At 42.8% G+C, this 17481-nt stretch overlaps 1 protein-coding gene across 1 annotated transcript; it reads left to right on the top strand.

Moving 5' to 3' along the window:
- Positions 1–4997: 4997 nt before the first annotated feature.
- FIBIN (fin bud initiation factor homolog) lies at positions 4998–9003 on the top strand. Its single transcript, XM_048486846.1, has one exon. The coding sequence runs from the start codon at positions 5519–5521 to the stop codon at positions 6173–6175; it is 657 nt and encodes a 218-aa protein (XP_048342803.1). The 5' UTR covers positions 4998–5518; the 3' UTR covers positions 6176–9003.
- The last annotated feature ends 8478 nt before the right edge of the window (positions 9004–17481 follow it).

The raw sequence follows: 17481 nt of genomic DNA, 5'->3' as shown, positions 1-17481 counted from the left end.
TTCACCAACCAGGAAGGGCACGGGTCAAAAGGACAAGTGGTAGATCATACAGCACACAGCGTCCTGTCCACATCCGTTGGGTTGAGTGGGCTGAAGTGGTCCAAACAAGGACCCAAAGATGGCCAAGGGGCCTCCAGATCCCTTACTGTATCAATTGTAGCGGGAAGGGATTGACGGAGAGTCAGGACTTTGTGTGTGAAGTAGTCTGCAAATGGCTCACAGCTTAATGCCAATTCATTTCTTTTGGGACCTATTGAGTAGGTTGTAAGAAGCCAAATTACACTGAACAATTGTGCAGGGCGCAAACTAGCTGTCGCGATAGTGGAAGCAAAATATGCCTGCTTCGCATCCTTCACTGCACCCTCGTAAGATCTCATAAACGATCAATATGAGTGTCTTGACTTCTCATCAAGTACCCACTGCCACCCTTGCTCTAGCAGTCTCAGATCCTGCTTCATCCTTCTCAGCTCCTCGGTATACCATGGAGCCGGATTGGTACGGGTATGGAGAGGGCACCTTGGAGTGATAGCCTCGATAGCATCAGAGAGCCTGGAATCCCAGCTCTCTACCAGCTCATCAAGAGTACCGCCAGTGGGTGGAGATTTCCACAGAGCATCCTGGAACCACTCTGGGTCCATTAGTCTCTGCGGGCAGGCTAAAATATGCCCGTTGCCCTGATATCTGTCAAGTGTTTTTAGAAAGCAGGTGGAGTCAGGCTAAGCTTTTGCCCAACAGTGCTTCCAACAAGCCATTGGAGATCTGATTGGCTCTGCAGATCCAAAAATAAATTGCCTTGGGAGCAGCTGCCACTATGGGATATTCACGGCCTTACTAAGGGTAAGGTGTGTGGAAGCAAGAAAATATTTAAAAAGTCATTCTGTGAAGCAGAGATTCTGCCTGAAATGTTGAAGAGTTACTCCTTGCTCCTCCTCCAGTGGGCAGCCATTTTTGTGGTTGCACCTCCCACTCTATATCAGAATTGCAAAGCTGCCTGCAGGATCAAAAGGTTTGGGACCCCTCTGCCGGATGGTGGGCTACATTTATCATGGAGCGTTTAAAGTTGTGCAGTTCATCATTATAATTTTACTTTGTTATAATTGGGGATTTGCTTTTTGCCTGGAGTTGGTCATCATTCTGACCTGATGCCAAGCTCTGGGTTGCTTCCAGACTGTCAGGTGGCAAGTCAGATAGCATCCATTATCCCCCCAACAGCTGCAAGGTTGACTACAACCTACCAGGATATGTTACTGCTCAATAAGCAGGGGGAGGAAGTGAGCTCCACAACTACAGTGTGAAGAAGTGGGCTCAGGAACAGGAGAAGAGGCATCATGACTGCACAGTCATGATCAACCAGCACCCCTGCTACCTTGACTGGGGAAAGCCCACAGAGTCTAAACTTGCTTTCCAAAGGCCTGAATCACAAAGGAGAGTGAAAAACTGCTCCTTACTACACAACTCAGAGCTGGCAACCTGGATGGGTGTAGACCAGGCTAGGGAAATATGGGGAAGGGGGGGGGGGGGGCAGAAGGCTGAGATTGAGAAACCAGTGGGAAGGCAACAGGGGTGAATGGCATCCAATGGAATCCATTGAAAGGCTATGTTGTGGGTCTGCCAGCTGACACCTCCTCAGATGAGGAGGGGGTAGAGGAAGAAAGCACCAACCCCTGTCTTATAACAGGGGAGAATTTACAGGCACAAGTAATAAGAGAAGATCTGTCACAAGCAGAAGCTATAGAACTATGGTGTCCGCTCTCCAGCTCAGAACTCAAGCCATGCCTAAAATCCAGAAAGCATTAGTCTTTAGGGTAGCTGGTACCTTTGGAACAAAGAAAGAGGCACTTATGATGAGAAATCCAGGGCAAAGAAGTGCAAGATTGCAGCCTCAAAATAGATCAATCCCTGAGACAGATGAGTTACACCTGGCTTGGAATGGTGGAACAACCTAATTAACTGCAGCTTGTCCATCTTAACCAATAGATATTCTGCAGTCAAATGAGTGGGGGGAGGTTTCATAGGCAAATCAAGTTACATCTGTTTTCAACACGATTGATCACAATTTGCCTGGTTATTTACTGGTTGATTTCACAGCTGCCAGTTCTTTATTGTTGGCTTTCACTACAATTTGAGCCTCACCCAGAGGCCTAGGAAGTTGTAGTGTATCAGCGTTGTATTTGTGCGGATCCCAGCATTATTATTATTAATTTTATTTTATTAATTTTATTTTAATAAATATTATTATTATTATTATTATTATTATTATTGAATTATTCTTACAGCTTCCAGTTCTTTAACTGGTTGTTGGCCTTTCATTACAATTAGAGCCCCACCACAGGCCTAGAACGTTGGAATGTACTGATGCAAAGGAGATATGGCAGTGACATTACTCTCCAGCAGCAGCAGCAGCCAGTAAACAGTTAAAGCTAGATGCCTGAGTATACAACATACAAGTTGTAATTCTGAAGAGTGTGCAACCACTGTTCAGTTCTTATAACTATTTTATTACAATTAGTTTCTGGAAAAGGTCATTTTCAAGTTGTTTCTGTTAAGGTTATTATGACATTTAAACCTTATTCTGAGGTTTAAAGGAAGTGTTAGAAAGCCTGCAATCTATTCTCATTCCAGAACAGTCACAGTGAATTTCACAGGACTTATATAATTTTTTTTGTGGGGGGATAATGGGGTTGACTTGAAACTCGACAATCAGTTAGGATGCCTACAGATGACAGCATCCCATACTATGGTTGCTTAATTTAGCAGAAACCCAAATGAAACACACTATTTGAATATTCCAAATGTTGCTGTTTACCAATAAGAAGCTTCAGAGAACAAAATAAAACAATATAAACTACCGGATACTGAATCAGACCCTTACTATATTTAGGTCAGAGCTTCTAGATTCATGTTCAGTAGCACCTTAGACAGAATCAAGATTTTCAGCATATAAACTTTTGAGAATCAAAGGGCTTTTCTGCATGGTTTTCTAAAATTAGTTCTGGCTCCATGCATGTGTGAATAAAACACCATCAAGTTGCAGCAGACTTACAGAGATCCCCGGTGGGGTTTTCAAAGCAAATGATTAAGCAGAGATGGTTTGCCATTGCCTTCCTCTGCAGAGTCTTCCTTGGAGGTCTCCCTTCCAAGTACTGACCCAGCTTAGCTTCTAAGATTTGACAAGATTGGGCTATACCATACTACTCCACATCCCATCAGAGATCATACTGCTCTGGTTTATCCCCAGTTTCCACACACAATTTTGTGCCTTTAGTTTTCACTTTGAGTTTCATTTTTTTCTCAGAGATTTTTTTCCAGATCTTTTGTGATGGCTTTTACCACAATGTTATCTTAGAAGCCAGTCCCAAGCTGGTCTTTGCCTTGAACATTATATTTCTGCTGGGTTAGTTCCTTTCATTCCTACCCACCTCCAGCTCACTGTTCAAAGACTGGACTATAGTGATCAAACCACTCTTTCACACACACACACACACTGAAGATTAGTGATTTTTCCATTTTAAAAAAGGGAACTAAAATATCAATATATCACTGGAGTGTTATAACAATAGGCTTAGCAGGTTCTCTACGTTCCCAGCTTTTAAAAAGAAGCTAGTATCTATCCCTTTCCCTGATGGAGATAGATATAACTTATTCTTTATAACTCAGCAATGGAAAGAGATGAACCATCCAAGGATATATTGATATTTTAGGGTGTTTTTTTAAAAAAAAAACAATGGGGGGAAAGTGTTGTGACACCACCCATTATAACAGCACCCTTCATTGAAAATCCTCATTACTGAAAGCATGTGCAGAAGAAAATAAACTAACCCTGCAACTGTGAAAATGCAGAGGGCAAATGTGTGGAAGAACTATGCCCAAACTTATTCCAGTATTTGTGGATCAACTGCCAAGAATAGCAGGAGCAAGTCGAGCATGCAGAAAAGCTCAATGCTCCCTTTGTCAGATACTGTATTTGACAAAGGTAGCTTTGACTCTCAAAAGCTCATACCCAAAAAAACTTGTCTCTAAGGTGCTACTGGATTTGAATCTAGCTTACTGCAGACCAGCATAGCCACCCTCTGTAACTATCCCCTGATCAGAACTGTCTACTCTGATTAGCAGTGGCTTTCCAGAGATCTTTCCTATCACCCATCTGATCCTTTTAACTGGAGATGCTAGAGACTGAATCTGGAATTTTCTGCATACCAAGCAGTTCTGCAGTCCCTAATTAACTTTCAGGGTGCTCAGTGTTCTAAACCAGACCCTACTCATACCAACAAGCAGCTGTGAGATGGTTTGGTCAAACTGAAATACCACGGAAACTGTTCCTGTTTGTATGAAGCACTTGTTCCATGAGGGTGTTGTGGGCTTTCCAGGTTGTATGGTCGTGTTCCAGCAGCATTTTCTCCTGAGGTTTGACTGCATCTGTGGCTGGCATCTTCAGAGGATCTGATTATAGTTCCATGACTTTGTCACTTGTTCCATGCCTTTGTCACTCAGATTTCATCCTGCCACCAAAACATCTCCCCCAAGGGAGTTCTAACTCCTTGTACCAATCCATATCTTGTAGTATTAGGCAACATGCAAATGAAAATTCTATGGTATAAATAAAAAGACAAATCAATAAAAAAATATTTTCATACCTTTTTTAAAGAAAAAAAGAAATTGATGAGACAGTTACCCAGCTTCTAACCTTAGCACATACACACTAAATCTTGCTGTTTCTGCAGATGTCTGCTTTTGATATACATTTCCTGGGATCCCTTAGAATTTCTTCAGGAAATTCTGTGGACATTTCTCTCCAAACCATAGCAAGAATTTTGCCTAGTTTAAAAATCAGCTGGGATTCCTCCTCCCCCGCCCCCTTCCAATAAACCTCAGCTTTGGCGTTTTTTTTTCCACCTGACTTTGTGAAACTGCTTGGTCCCAAAGAGATGATACTGTAGCTTTAATAATGACACTGTGTGGACGTAAGGCTTCTTTCCAAACTTGGTATTTGGACTTTTGCATAAACGATGGGACCAGTGGTGTAATTTGAGACTAGAGAGCAAGCCAGCAGCCAGCTCGATCTTAGGGCCAAAAACCAAACTCCCCTATTACCGACAATCCATATGTAGTGGGAGTAGTAGTAGGAAAAGGTTGCAGCAGCTTCGCTCAAGTCTAGTTGAAACCTGGCTCTCTATTTCTCCCCCGTTTTGCTTGCAATAACTTGGAAGAGAGAAAAGGGTGGAAGGAAAAAAGAAGTAGAGGTGGTTGGGAGAAGCCACAGAGAAATAAATCAGAAGCAACTCCCTCTTAGCTACTCTGCAAATGAGAGAGTGAGCCGGTGCCAGAGAGCTCTGTCAAGGGAGAGAGAGTTCTCCATTTCAGGGAGTTTGGCAGAGCCTCCCCACCAGTCCCCATGGAACCCGGTACAAAGCGCCCCTCCGGCCAGAGGGCTTGATCTGCCTCCTTCGGGAGGGGGAGAGGCAAAGGCTCCTCTCCGTCTCATCTGCCTCTGCGCCCTGCCGGGGCTGCTGCCATCGGAATGCCGCTAAGGCTGAACTTGGTGTGGCTGCTGAGCTGCTGGGCCAGCCTGTGCCGCGGCTACTTCGACGGCCCCCTATACCCGGAGATGTCCAACGGGACGCTGCACCACTATTTCGTGCCCGACGGCGACTACGAGGAGAACGACGACCCGGAGAAGTGCCAGCTACTCTTCAGGGTGAGCGACCGGCTGCGCTGCTCGGCGGGCGGGGACGCGCAGCAGTGGATGCCCTTCCAGCCGCCGGCGCCCAGCCTGACCCTGAGGGAGGAATTCACCCTCCTGGGCAGGCAGGTGGAGGACGCGGCAAGGGTGCTGGACGGCATCCGCAAGAGCATCTCCTACGACCTTGACGGCGAGGAGAGCTACGGCAAGTACCTGCGCCGGGAATCGACGCAGATCGGCGACGCCTACGGCAACTCGGACAAGGCCCTGGGAGAACTGGAGACTAAGTTCCGGCAAGGGCAGGAGCACGAGAACCGCGAGGAGAGCCGCCTCAACGACGACTTCCTGGGGATGCTGGTGCACACACGCGCTCTCCTCAAGGAGACCCTGGCCGTCTCGGCGGGCCTCCGGGACAAGTACGAGCTCCTCGCGCTCACTATCCGCAGCCACGGCACGCGCCTTAGCCGCCTCAAGGCCGAGTACCTCAAAGGCTGAGCGACCTGTCGCCTGACCGCGCTTGCCTGACCGCCCCCCGCCACGTGTAGCTCCGCAGTGCGCCCCTGGTGACGGGGGAGAGAAGCGACTCGTCTTCTCCAAGCTATTCTTCCTGTTCTTGCCAATGCGGTTGCAGTACTGCAGGGATTTCGTCTATTTGTTGCATTAGCAGAAGTTTTCAAATAACTTACACCAGCTGTTCTGCAGGCGGGCGGGGGGGGGGAGCTTTTCTTCTTATGTTTTTTAAATTACGCGCTTGTGAGTCACAACAGGCGCCATCTCAGAAGAGGCATTCCCTCCTGTGTTAAATGAGTAATGCTTCTCCGATGGCGCTGACATCCCGTTAATGTTTAAGAACTTCCATTAAAAATAATTAACAATTTAAGAAAATAAACTTTTTGAGGATTCATCATGGGCATCAATCTATCAAAAGGTTTTTAATCAATGGATCTAACTCGTATACTTACAATCTAATGGAGACTTTCTTCAGTCTTCAACCATTGATGTCTGTGGATTTTAGGCAATGTCACCATGCATAGGATTGCACTTAATGTTGCAACTTTATAACTATTGTTACTATTATAAATTGTTTTTTGTCAATAATATAATCATCCATGTGTAGCACTTTGAAATACTGAGTCACAGTATTTGATCCACAGTTTTTTATCACGTGTGGAAGACCCACTCAGCAGAGAGGCAGTAGTTTGGCTCGGGATAGCTTTGGGAGGATTATTAAAAGACAAACTAAAGTACTTGTGGTACCTCATGATGGGTACCACTTTTGCCAGTGATAAATACGACCAAAATGTTCTGCCTCCTGTATCTGCCACCTTTCTAACAAGCAGGAATTCAACATGTGACTTTCCCTTACTGCTTCATCACCACGCCAGTAAAAGCTTTACTTGCTGGATTTTCTCCTCCCATATAAGGCACGATATGCCTGTGGGGGAAAGGATGGTAACACTGTTTCATTGTGTTTACCCCCACAAATAAACTAGGAAGCAGGTAATTTTGATGTACCTGTCCCAAGTGAAGGTATAAAAACAAAGAATGGTTTACCAGCAGATTTTTAAAGAGTGCATATTCCCATAGCCAAATGTATTCCTGTTTAGCTAATTTGTGGTATCAAAAGTTTTATTTATTGTGATGATATAATAATGTATGTAGCATTTTCCTTACTCAAGTTTTAGAAACCTTACTGTTCACAAGCCAGCAACATTAACCCATTGATTTTACTCTGCTGGTTTGTGATCAGTGTGTTAACTTTCTCAGTATCCTAGAAAATAAGTGACTGAGGTCATCAGAGAGTGAATTGCTTGCAGTTTTTGAACATTGTTCTTTGTTCCTTTCCCATCTCAGATTTGTAGAACTTTGTTGAATATATGTAAGATGCCCCAATATTACAAACATTTGTGACATTATTAGTAATAATGTATATAGCACTTCTAACCTCACATACCACACCCCTAATATAAGTAGAACCATAGCTGCTTCCACTCCAAGGGTTTTCCACATTTCAGCTACCCAACAGAAGCATTTTTTTTTCATATTTGCACATGATGTCATTCTCTATATGTCTACAGACTATTAACAGCCTATTCCTCTCCCCCCCCCCCCAAAAAAAAATACTTTATTTTAAATCTTTAAAAATTATGTTTCCTAGGCAAGATGTTATCTGGCAGGAGCAGCATCTTGTACTGTCTGAAAGGGAAACAATTCACTAAAGGACTTCTGTGAAGTGCAAGTTGATGACTGTATTTATCTTTTTATAATGGCAAGGATTTAGTTCCCAGTAAAAGTTAACAGAAGAGAATCACTGGTTTTTTAGACAGAGGAAAGAAAGTAGTTGGAGGAGGAGGTTTTTTTAAAGCTATAAGGGTATTGCATTATTCCTGTCCAGTGTTATTCATGCTCATGTTAGAAAGAGAGAGAGAATAACTTACTGCTCAGACTGCCTTTTAGGGAGTGGGGAGGGAATTGACACCAGTTTCTGCAAATATGTGGCTTTAAAAAAATTAAAAAGAATTATTTCTATTCAGTGTTACCCATGTTCATCAAAATAAAAATAACAGGGTGGATGTGAATCCTGAGTGTCACGTGAGAAGAGAGTGGGGGATGGGCTTTACTGCTTGCCAGCTTTGAAAGAGAAACCACAGCTAATAGTGAAGACAAAACAGATTACCTTGGACTGTATGGAATCTCTGTTGCAAGAATCACATCAGAATTTGACTGCTACAGAATATCCCCCTGGTGTGGAAGTCACCCATATACATTGTGTTTTGCCGACTGTAATATTACTCAGAAGAAATCAAGCAGTCTGTCATTTCAAGTATGGATTTGTATTATTGGCTTTTTAAAATTGAGAGGCTTTTTTAAAGCTAAGAAGCTTCTTGCAGCTATTAGGCCTCCCACAAAAAAACTATCAAATTTGCCCCAACCTCTTCCCATTCTTTCCACTCCTTCTTTCTGCAGTAATTATTTAACATGCTGCAGAGGGATTTAGTATAACTGGAAGCTACTGTTGAGTCTAGCATGGCTCTCTCCCAGTTTTAACTTTTTCACCATGTGGGAGAGATCCCCACTGAACTGCCAACAATTCGTACTGTCAGCCACATTCTTTAAGCTAGGATTGCCAGATCTGAATTTGAAAAGTAAGGGATGTTACATAGTTGTTGGTGTGGCCACAGTGTAGAGTTCTGTTGGTGCTTGAGCTGTCTAATAATAACAGTCTGAAGAATTCTAAAATAATGTTTGTTTAATTACATGGAGTGTCAGTTTTCCAGTGCTTAGAAATAAGGAACAGAAATTAAACAGAAAGGTTGTAACAATTGTGTGTATGCGTGTACGCTCATGCATGTGTGCGCAGTCAGGTCACAGCTGACATGATATTCCATAAGAAGAAGAAGAGGAAGAAGAGTTTGGATTTATATCCCCCTTTCTCTCCTGTATGATATTCAAAGGGGCTTACAATCTCCTTTCCCTTCCCCCCTCGCAACAAACACCCTGTGAGGTGGGTGGGGTTGAGAGAGCTCAGAAGAACTGTAACTAGTCCAAGGTCACCCAGCAGGCTAATCTGAATTATCTGAATTCCCCAGATAAGGCTCCACAGCTCAAGTGGCAGAGCAGGGAATCAAACCTGGTTCCTCCAGATGAGAATGCACCTTCTCTTAGCCACTACACTACTGCTGCTCCTTTAGGGTTTTGGGGTTTTCAAGGCAACAGATTTCAGAGGTTGTTTTCTATTGCCTACCTCTGTGTGGGCTGAGAGAGTTCTGAGAGAACTATGACAGGCCCAAGATCATCCAGTATAACTTTTTTGAAGGAATGGGGAATCAAACCCAATTTTCTAGATTAGAGTCTATAGTTCTTGACCAGTACCCCATGCTGGCAATCTTACCCCATACTTAACAGCCAGTTTTGTGTTCTTTGATAAAGAGAAGCAAGAGATTTCCAGGGAACCTTTATGAATAAAGTGTAATTGTACATGTTATACTACTGTATTTCCCTGAAAATAAGCCCTACCCTAAAAACAAGCCCTATCATGATTTTTCGGGATTTTTGGAGGATGTTTAAAATATAAGCACTCCTCCAAAAAATAAGCCCTACCGGTAATTACAGATCAGAAATCAAGGACAATGCCCTGTGCTCCCTGCCAATGAGGATGCAGCTTGTGTCAAACGTGACGGGGAAGCAACGGGTTACCGAGAGCCCGCCTTAATGAATTGAGAAGGTACCGTATTTCTCCGAAAATAAGTCCTACCCCAAAAATAAGTCCTACCCCGAAAATAAGCCCTAATGCATCTTTTGGTGTAAAAATATAAGACCCTGTCTTATTTTTGGGGAAACACGGTAGCTCCAAGAGAAGGTGATAGAACTGCTGTTTTTTGTTTGGCATCAGGAATGTCAGACATTCATGTTTTGGTAAATAGTATGATTCAAAATGTTTAGACTTCCAATGGACTTGGTGGGCATTCTACAACAGCAGGGGTAAAGGAGATTCAGAAACTTGAAGAAAGGGCAGGGCAGGCGAAGTAACCAAAGGAAATCATAGTATTTCCTTCCTTGGAATGCCCTGATAACCTGTCTCCCTGTTTAACCTTGTAGCTACTTGAACCAGAAAGAGCGAGGAGTTGGAGTAATATTGTAATATTGGAGTAGCTTTTCCCACATATGTCTCCCCTTTCTGTCTGCATCATCACCTATCATTATCAAAGGTGCTTCCCAGTAACATCAGCTCTTGCCTTTTGTAACTGCACTAGAGTAGTCAAGTTAAGGCCGTTTCCGCACGGCCTCCTTGTTTCCCACGCCAAGAGTGCTGGAGCGGGCGTAAGTCTGTTCACAGCATCGCAAGCGTGCGAAAGCAGGCTGCCGGGAGGTCAGCCGCAGGAGAGGCGGGCGTTCAAGACGGAGTTTAAACCGCTGCTTTCCTTCCGTTCTATTAACGCTGTCCGCTGCCGTCGCCAGCTGGAGCCGCTTGAGCCTCGCTTCGACGCTGCCTCCCACCCCTGGAGGTCGGAGGACAGTGTGGGCGGGCCCCGACGGCTAGCAGATCGCATCACCTAATTTCGAGGACATCGCGGAGTAGAACGGAGGAGGGCGATAGCGTCTTCCCGGCGGCGCTGTTCGCACCGCACTGCCGGGAAGACATCTTCTTCCCCAACAACAACCCTTTAAAGGGTTGTTGTTTATGGCCGCCTGACACCACCCCTGGGGGGGAGTGGAAAAGCTTATTCAGGTCGCCACTGCCGCGCTGCAGCAGCGCGCTTCGTGTAATAGTGCCTGGGGGGCGGCGCTTATCCGCCTCTGCAGGCCGTCAAGCTTATGGGCCGTGCGGAAATGGCCTAAGTCTCTGACTAATTCTACAGAACTGCAGTCTTTGGAAACAGATATATGCATTACATGCCACAGAACTATTTCCTGTGGAATAGAAGATACCCTCTAAATTTAAAAAAATCTGCCCAAACACTATAGACTGCTCATATTCATCTTCTGAAAGTCCCATAAAATATACTACATACTTCTGGTAATTCTTGCTTACTTTGCATGCACTCTTGGCCTTTCTGAAATCCAGCCTCTTCATCCCTCACATCTCTTCACAACAAAGTTCAAACTTTCAGTTTATATCCTTCATTCCCTGCCCCCAGTGTAATAAACACATAGTTCATTCTAGCTCCCTGTATTTCTAGTACTTTCCCTTTTTTACTGGTCCACAAGTAGGACTATATTATAGCTCCTTGGTGATTTAATTCTTTTGACACTGCAATATAAAAGTTTCAGGTGTTAAATCTTTTTTTAAAAGTCAGCTGAACCATTAAGACAATAAGATGTTTTGCATTTCCATGTATAAGAAGCTAACTCACAGGACCAAAACAAATTTTTCTTGCATGGTTCTATTTTGTCCTTCTGAAACATGATATGATCACTTGTTAAGAATACAGAAGCCTGACTCTCCCTTTATTTTTTATTATATATTTTTTCATTTTTTAAGTCAGTTGGTCTGACTTAAATATAAAACACACCTCTTGACATACTTTTAGAATGGAGATTTGCAACCTTCTCTATGGCGGATTCCGCATGGGCCAAAAACAGCGGTGTGAAAACGGTGTGAAAACGGTGTAAACCCTTTTAAACTGTTCTAAATCCTTTTACACCATTTTCACACCATTTTCACACCGCTGTTTTTGGCCCATGCGGAATATGCCTATGTGAGTTTTCTCATAAAAATTATCCAGTGTGAGACATCTCTTCTTCACTGAAAAATGTTTCAGACCTTCCTGATTTGCCTTAGTCTAATATTATTCAAGTAAAGCCTATCACTTTGGTTTCTTAGTAAACCCCACCCTAGTCTTCACAAAAGTTTTAGTCAGCTGAGTTTCTTATTAAATTAAAATCATGTCCCCAATGATAGTGTTGGACCAGAACCCATATCTAGCCCTGCTCAGTTACGTTTAGAGAGGCTGATATAGAAAAGAATACCCAAGAATCAGGCTTTAGACAGAAGAATATGTTTTTACTGTGTAGAATAGATATCTCTCATAGGTTGGTCTCTCTAGGAGAGTTACACCCAACCAGACAAAGACCTTCATCTTTTATAGGTATGAAGAATACATATGTCATAATTCATAGTCATACCTGCATACGTATGCTGTATAATCATTTTTCTCTCACATATGCTTTCTTCCTTAAAATCAGATTAACTTGTCTGACCATTCCTTACACAAAGCTGGAATTTTCCTCTGCTCTTTGGCTTGTTTGTACCTCTCATAGGCAGGCAATTAACTAAATTCCCGTTTTTCTGGTTTTATTCGAGATAACCAGTTCCCAACATTCCTAAAGATGGGTCATGCTCAGAAAGATCCCTCTTCAGGGTTAAAAGATTTCACATACATTCCAGAGTTCATTTTAAAAGGTTAAAAATGATTATACAATTATAATATGTGATCCTAGTAGAATACATGTTATGTGTATGTATATATGTATACACACGCTATCATTTCAGTGTTCATTAAACTATAGAAAAACACATTTTCAATTATCTGATCAGATTCATCTCTATTCTAGCCTTTGATCTCTTCATTTCTGCATTTATTCACGTAGGCCATCTTATCTATTTGGGTAGGCCTAAAAGGTCGATTACATATGACTTCTGTCACGTCTTTAGCACTTAGAAACATGATCTTTCTTAGTGATATGATCTTTTCTTGCCTGCATGACCAGCTGGTGTAGAGAGAAAACCCTCTTGAATCTCTGGTTTTATAAATCCCTTATTCTTTAATATCAAATACAATTTTAGGCCTATTCTCCTGTCTCACAATTGCATTAGATAGACACTGTTGATGAGTGCATAATATATATGGGGAATCTTGCCTGATTTTTCAAAAGATGCAACACAGAGGATCCATGGCATATTCACTTTCTAACAGGGACTTACGACTTTGCTTTCCAAGGTGATATTTATTCAGCTAAGTTTCCTATTGTTTGTTTCTTAAAAATAATACGCATTGTAAATTGTATGCAGTACATACATGTGTATGTACAGTGTTAAAATCTGGATTATTAAGTATTCTAATATTTAAGAACTGTTTTGTATTCCATTATCTATCTTTAATTGCAGATGATGTAGCCTTACTATTTTTTACTTTTTAATGGTATGTTTTAATTCTCCCCCTCCTATTAATTCCCCCCCATCCTATCCATGCCATCCAAATCTTTTATCACAGTTTTCCAGATCCAAGATTTTGCTATTCTTTAACATCACCCATTCCCTTATCCGTACCAATAAGGTAGCTTCTAAATAAAGTTTTAAATTTGGCAATGAGAAACCTCCTCTTTCCTTTGCATCCTGAATATTAGCAAATGTTAACCACTATATTGGTTTGCTATTGTTGGATAATTTTTTTTCAAGAATGGATCTTCTGCAGCTTCCTTCAGTCAGCACACTTAACTAGTATGGGCTGCAATTCTAAGCAAACTTTCTCAGATAAAAAATTAGTTGTGAATATATTTATGGCTCATGTGTCTGAAGACTTCAGGAAACTTCAGAAAGTCATTTGGACAGCAATGCTTTGTTTGATCAATAGGACTGAAGAAGTTTACTTCTGTATCTTGCACCTTTTTTGGGATCAGTTTGCCAGGAAGGGATTTGAATGAAATTTCCTTACGTACATCAGTCCTAAGCATATTTTTTGTGAGAATTATGAACAAGTAAGAATACTAGAATTTCAGGCTTAAACAGTAAAAACAGATTGTTATTCCAGCATACCAGTAATTGTGTTACCTCTATACTTTTGCTAGCTTTTGTTTCATAAAATGATTTATTCTAGACAATAGCAAAAGCATGTGGTAGTAAACTTGTTGAAAACAAAGATTTTCTATTTAATTATAAATAGAAGGAGTTATTAAATACTACAAGCATGATATTGACTTACAAATTGTTAAATAAAGGGAAAATGTTGAAATCCTTCTTTTTTGGCATTTTTTTTTAATCACAGCATTCTGAAGATGTTCTTCTTTGACACCACTGAGAGGACTGAGAGGCCTACCTAGCAAGAGCTTTTTGTCAAATAAGCCAGTTTGCTTCCACTGTGATCATTACAAACATGCCAGTCCTTAAGGACCAGCAACAGTTTTTTGTTGGTTAAAATAACTCAGGCCGTTTCCGCACGGCCGTAAGGGCGCCTCCACGCCGGCAGGAATTCCGCCGGCGTGGAGGCGGAGGCCGTTCGCATGCAGGCATGCGGACGGCCTCTGGAGAGGCCGGGCAGGCGACAGGCTGACTCCGGGCATGGGAGCTGCCTCTTCTCCACTTCCCTTTCCCATGTGTACCTCTCATGTCGCCGTCCTGCTGGCCTCCTCAGCCCCGCCCACGCTGCCCCTCCCAGACCTCCAGGGGTCGGAGGACAGCGAGGGAGGGACTTATGAGGCCAGCAGGACGGCGACACGAGAGGTACATGGGAAAGGGAAGGAGAAACAGCGTGTTCCCGGCGGCGTGGTTCGCACCGCGCCGCCGGGAAGACGCTTTCCCCTCAACAACAACCCTTTAAAGGGTTGTTGTTTAGGGCGGCCTGACGCTGCCCTGGGGGAGGGGGAGCGCAGTCAGGTCCTGTGCGAACGGCGGCCTGGGGGCGGCGTTTTTACCGCCCCCAGGCAGTCGTTTTTGGCCCGTGCAGAAAGGGCCTATGTTTGCTTCCATTGTGATTAGTGTTACAATACTATCAGTCTTTAATGCAGCTTCTTGGAAGTAATTCCAGCCCAGATCAGTGTAATGTACACATAACTAAACAAGGCATATGGTTAAGTTAATGACTGTGTATGTCTTTAAACACAATTCATGCTATTGATTCTACCTGAAGAATAGAGGCCTCTCAGTTTTCTAGGAATGGCGGTAGGGAATCTTATCTTAGTGGAAGAGAATGAAATCAGTGTCTAATTGTTGGTGTGGCAACCTACAAAACATGTCTTTGAAACATATGGAACTGTTCAGTTATTTTGTCTATTTGAAAGGAAGTAATTACACATACCTATTTTCAGTGGTGGGATTCAAATAATTTAACAACCGGTTCCAGTGGTGGGATTTAAATAATTTAACAACTGTTTGCTTACAAGCACCATTTTAATAACTGGTTCTGTCGAAGTGGTGCAAACCTGCTGAATCCCACTACTGCCTATTTTGTGTTAGAACATTCACTGATCTTTGAGAATGCTAATGTGCTTTTAAATGATTTACCTGTCTCTTGAAGACTAACTGATGGTCAGCAAGAATAGATGCTCCATGCCATTACTGTTGCAAAAGGGGATGCCCCCATCCCACATTGTTACCAATAGGAACTAATAGGAGATGGGGGCTACACCTTTGAGGGTCCATAACTTTGGACCTCCTGAACCAAACTTCATCAAACCTGGGTAGTACCATCAGGAGAGTCTCCTAAAGATACCCTGAAAGTTCGAGGCTGCTAGTTTAACAATTGCACCCCCGACAGCAGGTACCCTCCAAATTTCCCCAGATTCTCCTTTTAAATTGACCCCCTTCGGCATGGATTTAAAGGCAGAATCTGAGGTCACCAATTTAAACATTGAAAGTGATGCTGTTTCAGGGTGAGGGAGAATCCACCCCAAAACAGCATCACTTTCAATTTTGTTTAAACTGGGGACCCCAGATTCTCCCTTTAAGGTGGATTTAAAAGGAGAATCTGGGTTCCCTACTTTAAACACCATTGAAAGTGATGCTGTTTGGGGGTGGATTCCAGCATCACTTTCAATGGTGTTTAAACTAGGGGCCCCAGATTCTTCTTTTAAATCCACCTTGAAGGGAGATTCTGGGGTTCCCAGTTTAAACATTGAAAGTGATGCTGTTTTTTTGGGGGGGGGGGAGAATCCACTTCCAAGCAGCATCACTTTCAATGGTGTTTAAACTGGGGACCCCAGATTCTCCCTTTAAGGTGGGCGCCACAGGTTGAGGGAGGGCACTGACCCTCCGGAGCCAGAGCCCATGCCAGAACGCTGACTCAACCCCTTCCGGCCTGCCCAGCAGTAGACCTGGCCCCCTTCCAGCCTTCCCAAGCATTAGATCTGGCCCCCTTGCTGCCTGCCCAGCAGTAGACCTGGGCACTCCTCCATGAGATTTCTCTCCCCCCACACTCCACTGTATCTAGAGAAAATGGAGGGGATTGGAAAATTCAAATTATGTCCCAGGCTCCATTTTCCCTAGATATGTCTCCATTTTCCCTAGATATTTCACAGACGAAATTCCATGCAAACTGTAGGAACACATTACCTTTAGTGTTAAGTGTTAGCACATTTCATATCCGCAGAGGCAGAGGTGGGATCCAGCAGGTTCTCACCAGTTCCCGAGAGTGGGTTACTAATTATTTGTGTGTGCTGAAAGGGGGTTACTAATTGGGTCTGCTTTTCCGTTAGAAATTCCATTAGGTCCAAAAATCATAAAGTCCTGTTGTTTCCTACGTGGCTGGTTAGCGAAGGTAGAAAACGGGATAATTCTCCCTGTTGGGCTGTTTTAAAAACATGTTTTAGAAATATGGTAACATTTCTTGTTTAAGGAAAGTATCCTTCTTTTGATTTCTAGAAACAAAATTAGGTATTTGAAAGTATTAAGTATTTGACAGGCAGTCAATTAGAGGAGAAGTAGTTGTTTCTGTTGGCAGTAGACGATAGGACTTGCTATAATGAGTTTAAATTATGGACAGAAAGATACCAGCTGGAAATTAGGAACTTTTTTTTTACAGTAAGAGTTTTTTACAGTAACAGAGAAATGATTAATGCCCCGCCCCCGGAATGCTTGGCCACGCCCCTGTCATGCCCCGCCCAGCCCCATTGGCGCTACACCACTGTTTGAATCCCGCCACCATGGGAACCTGTTACTAAAATTTTTGGATCCCACCACTGCACAGAGGTACCTTCCCATGTGAAACTACCTGCATGTTTACAACAAACAATGTCTGAACCTATACTAGGAGCTTTAAGAGAGTCCATTTGAGAGGTCATCTTTTTAAACTTGGTGATTGGGTCCTGATAACAAACATAGTAAATGAACTATACCTCTACATGTATTAAATATATGAACTACATATCTGTCTCAACAACATAACTTATAAAGTCCAGATTATCTTCATTGTGCAAGAAAGAAAAAAGTACCAGTGTTCAGAACCTTATTATTAACATAATAAATCATTTTAATTTCTGTCTTTTATTTAGAACCGTACACTTTTTTATGCTTCTGAAAGGTCCTACTGTTCCTACTTTTCCCAAGACATACAATTTTTGAAATTTCTCTTTTAAAAAAGAACTGT

Source organism: Sphaerodactylus townsendi, linkage group LG02 (genome assembly GCF_021028975.2).
Source record: "Sphaerodactylus townsendi isolate TG3544 linkage group LG02, MPM_Stown_v2.3, whole genome shotgun sequence".
Lineage (NCBI taxonomy): Eukaryota > Metazoa > Chordata > Lepidosauria > Squamata > Sphaerodactylidae > Sphaerodactylus > Sphaerodactylus townsendi.
The sequence above is the reverse complement of the archived record's forward strand: the minus strand, read 5'-3'. Positions and strand labels throughout refer to the sequence as shown.

Excerpts from the sequence above, each read along its gene's own strand:
- FIBIN (XM_048486846.1), top strand. The coding sequence starts at position 5,519 with ATGCCGCTAAGGCTGAACTTGGTGTGGCTGCTGAGCTGCTGGGCCAGC.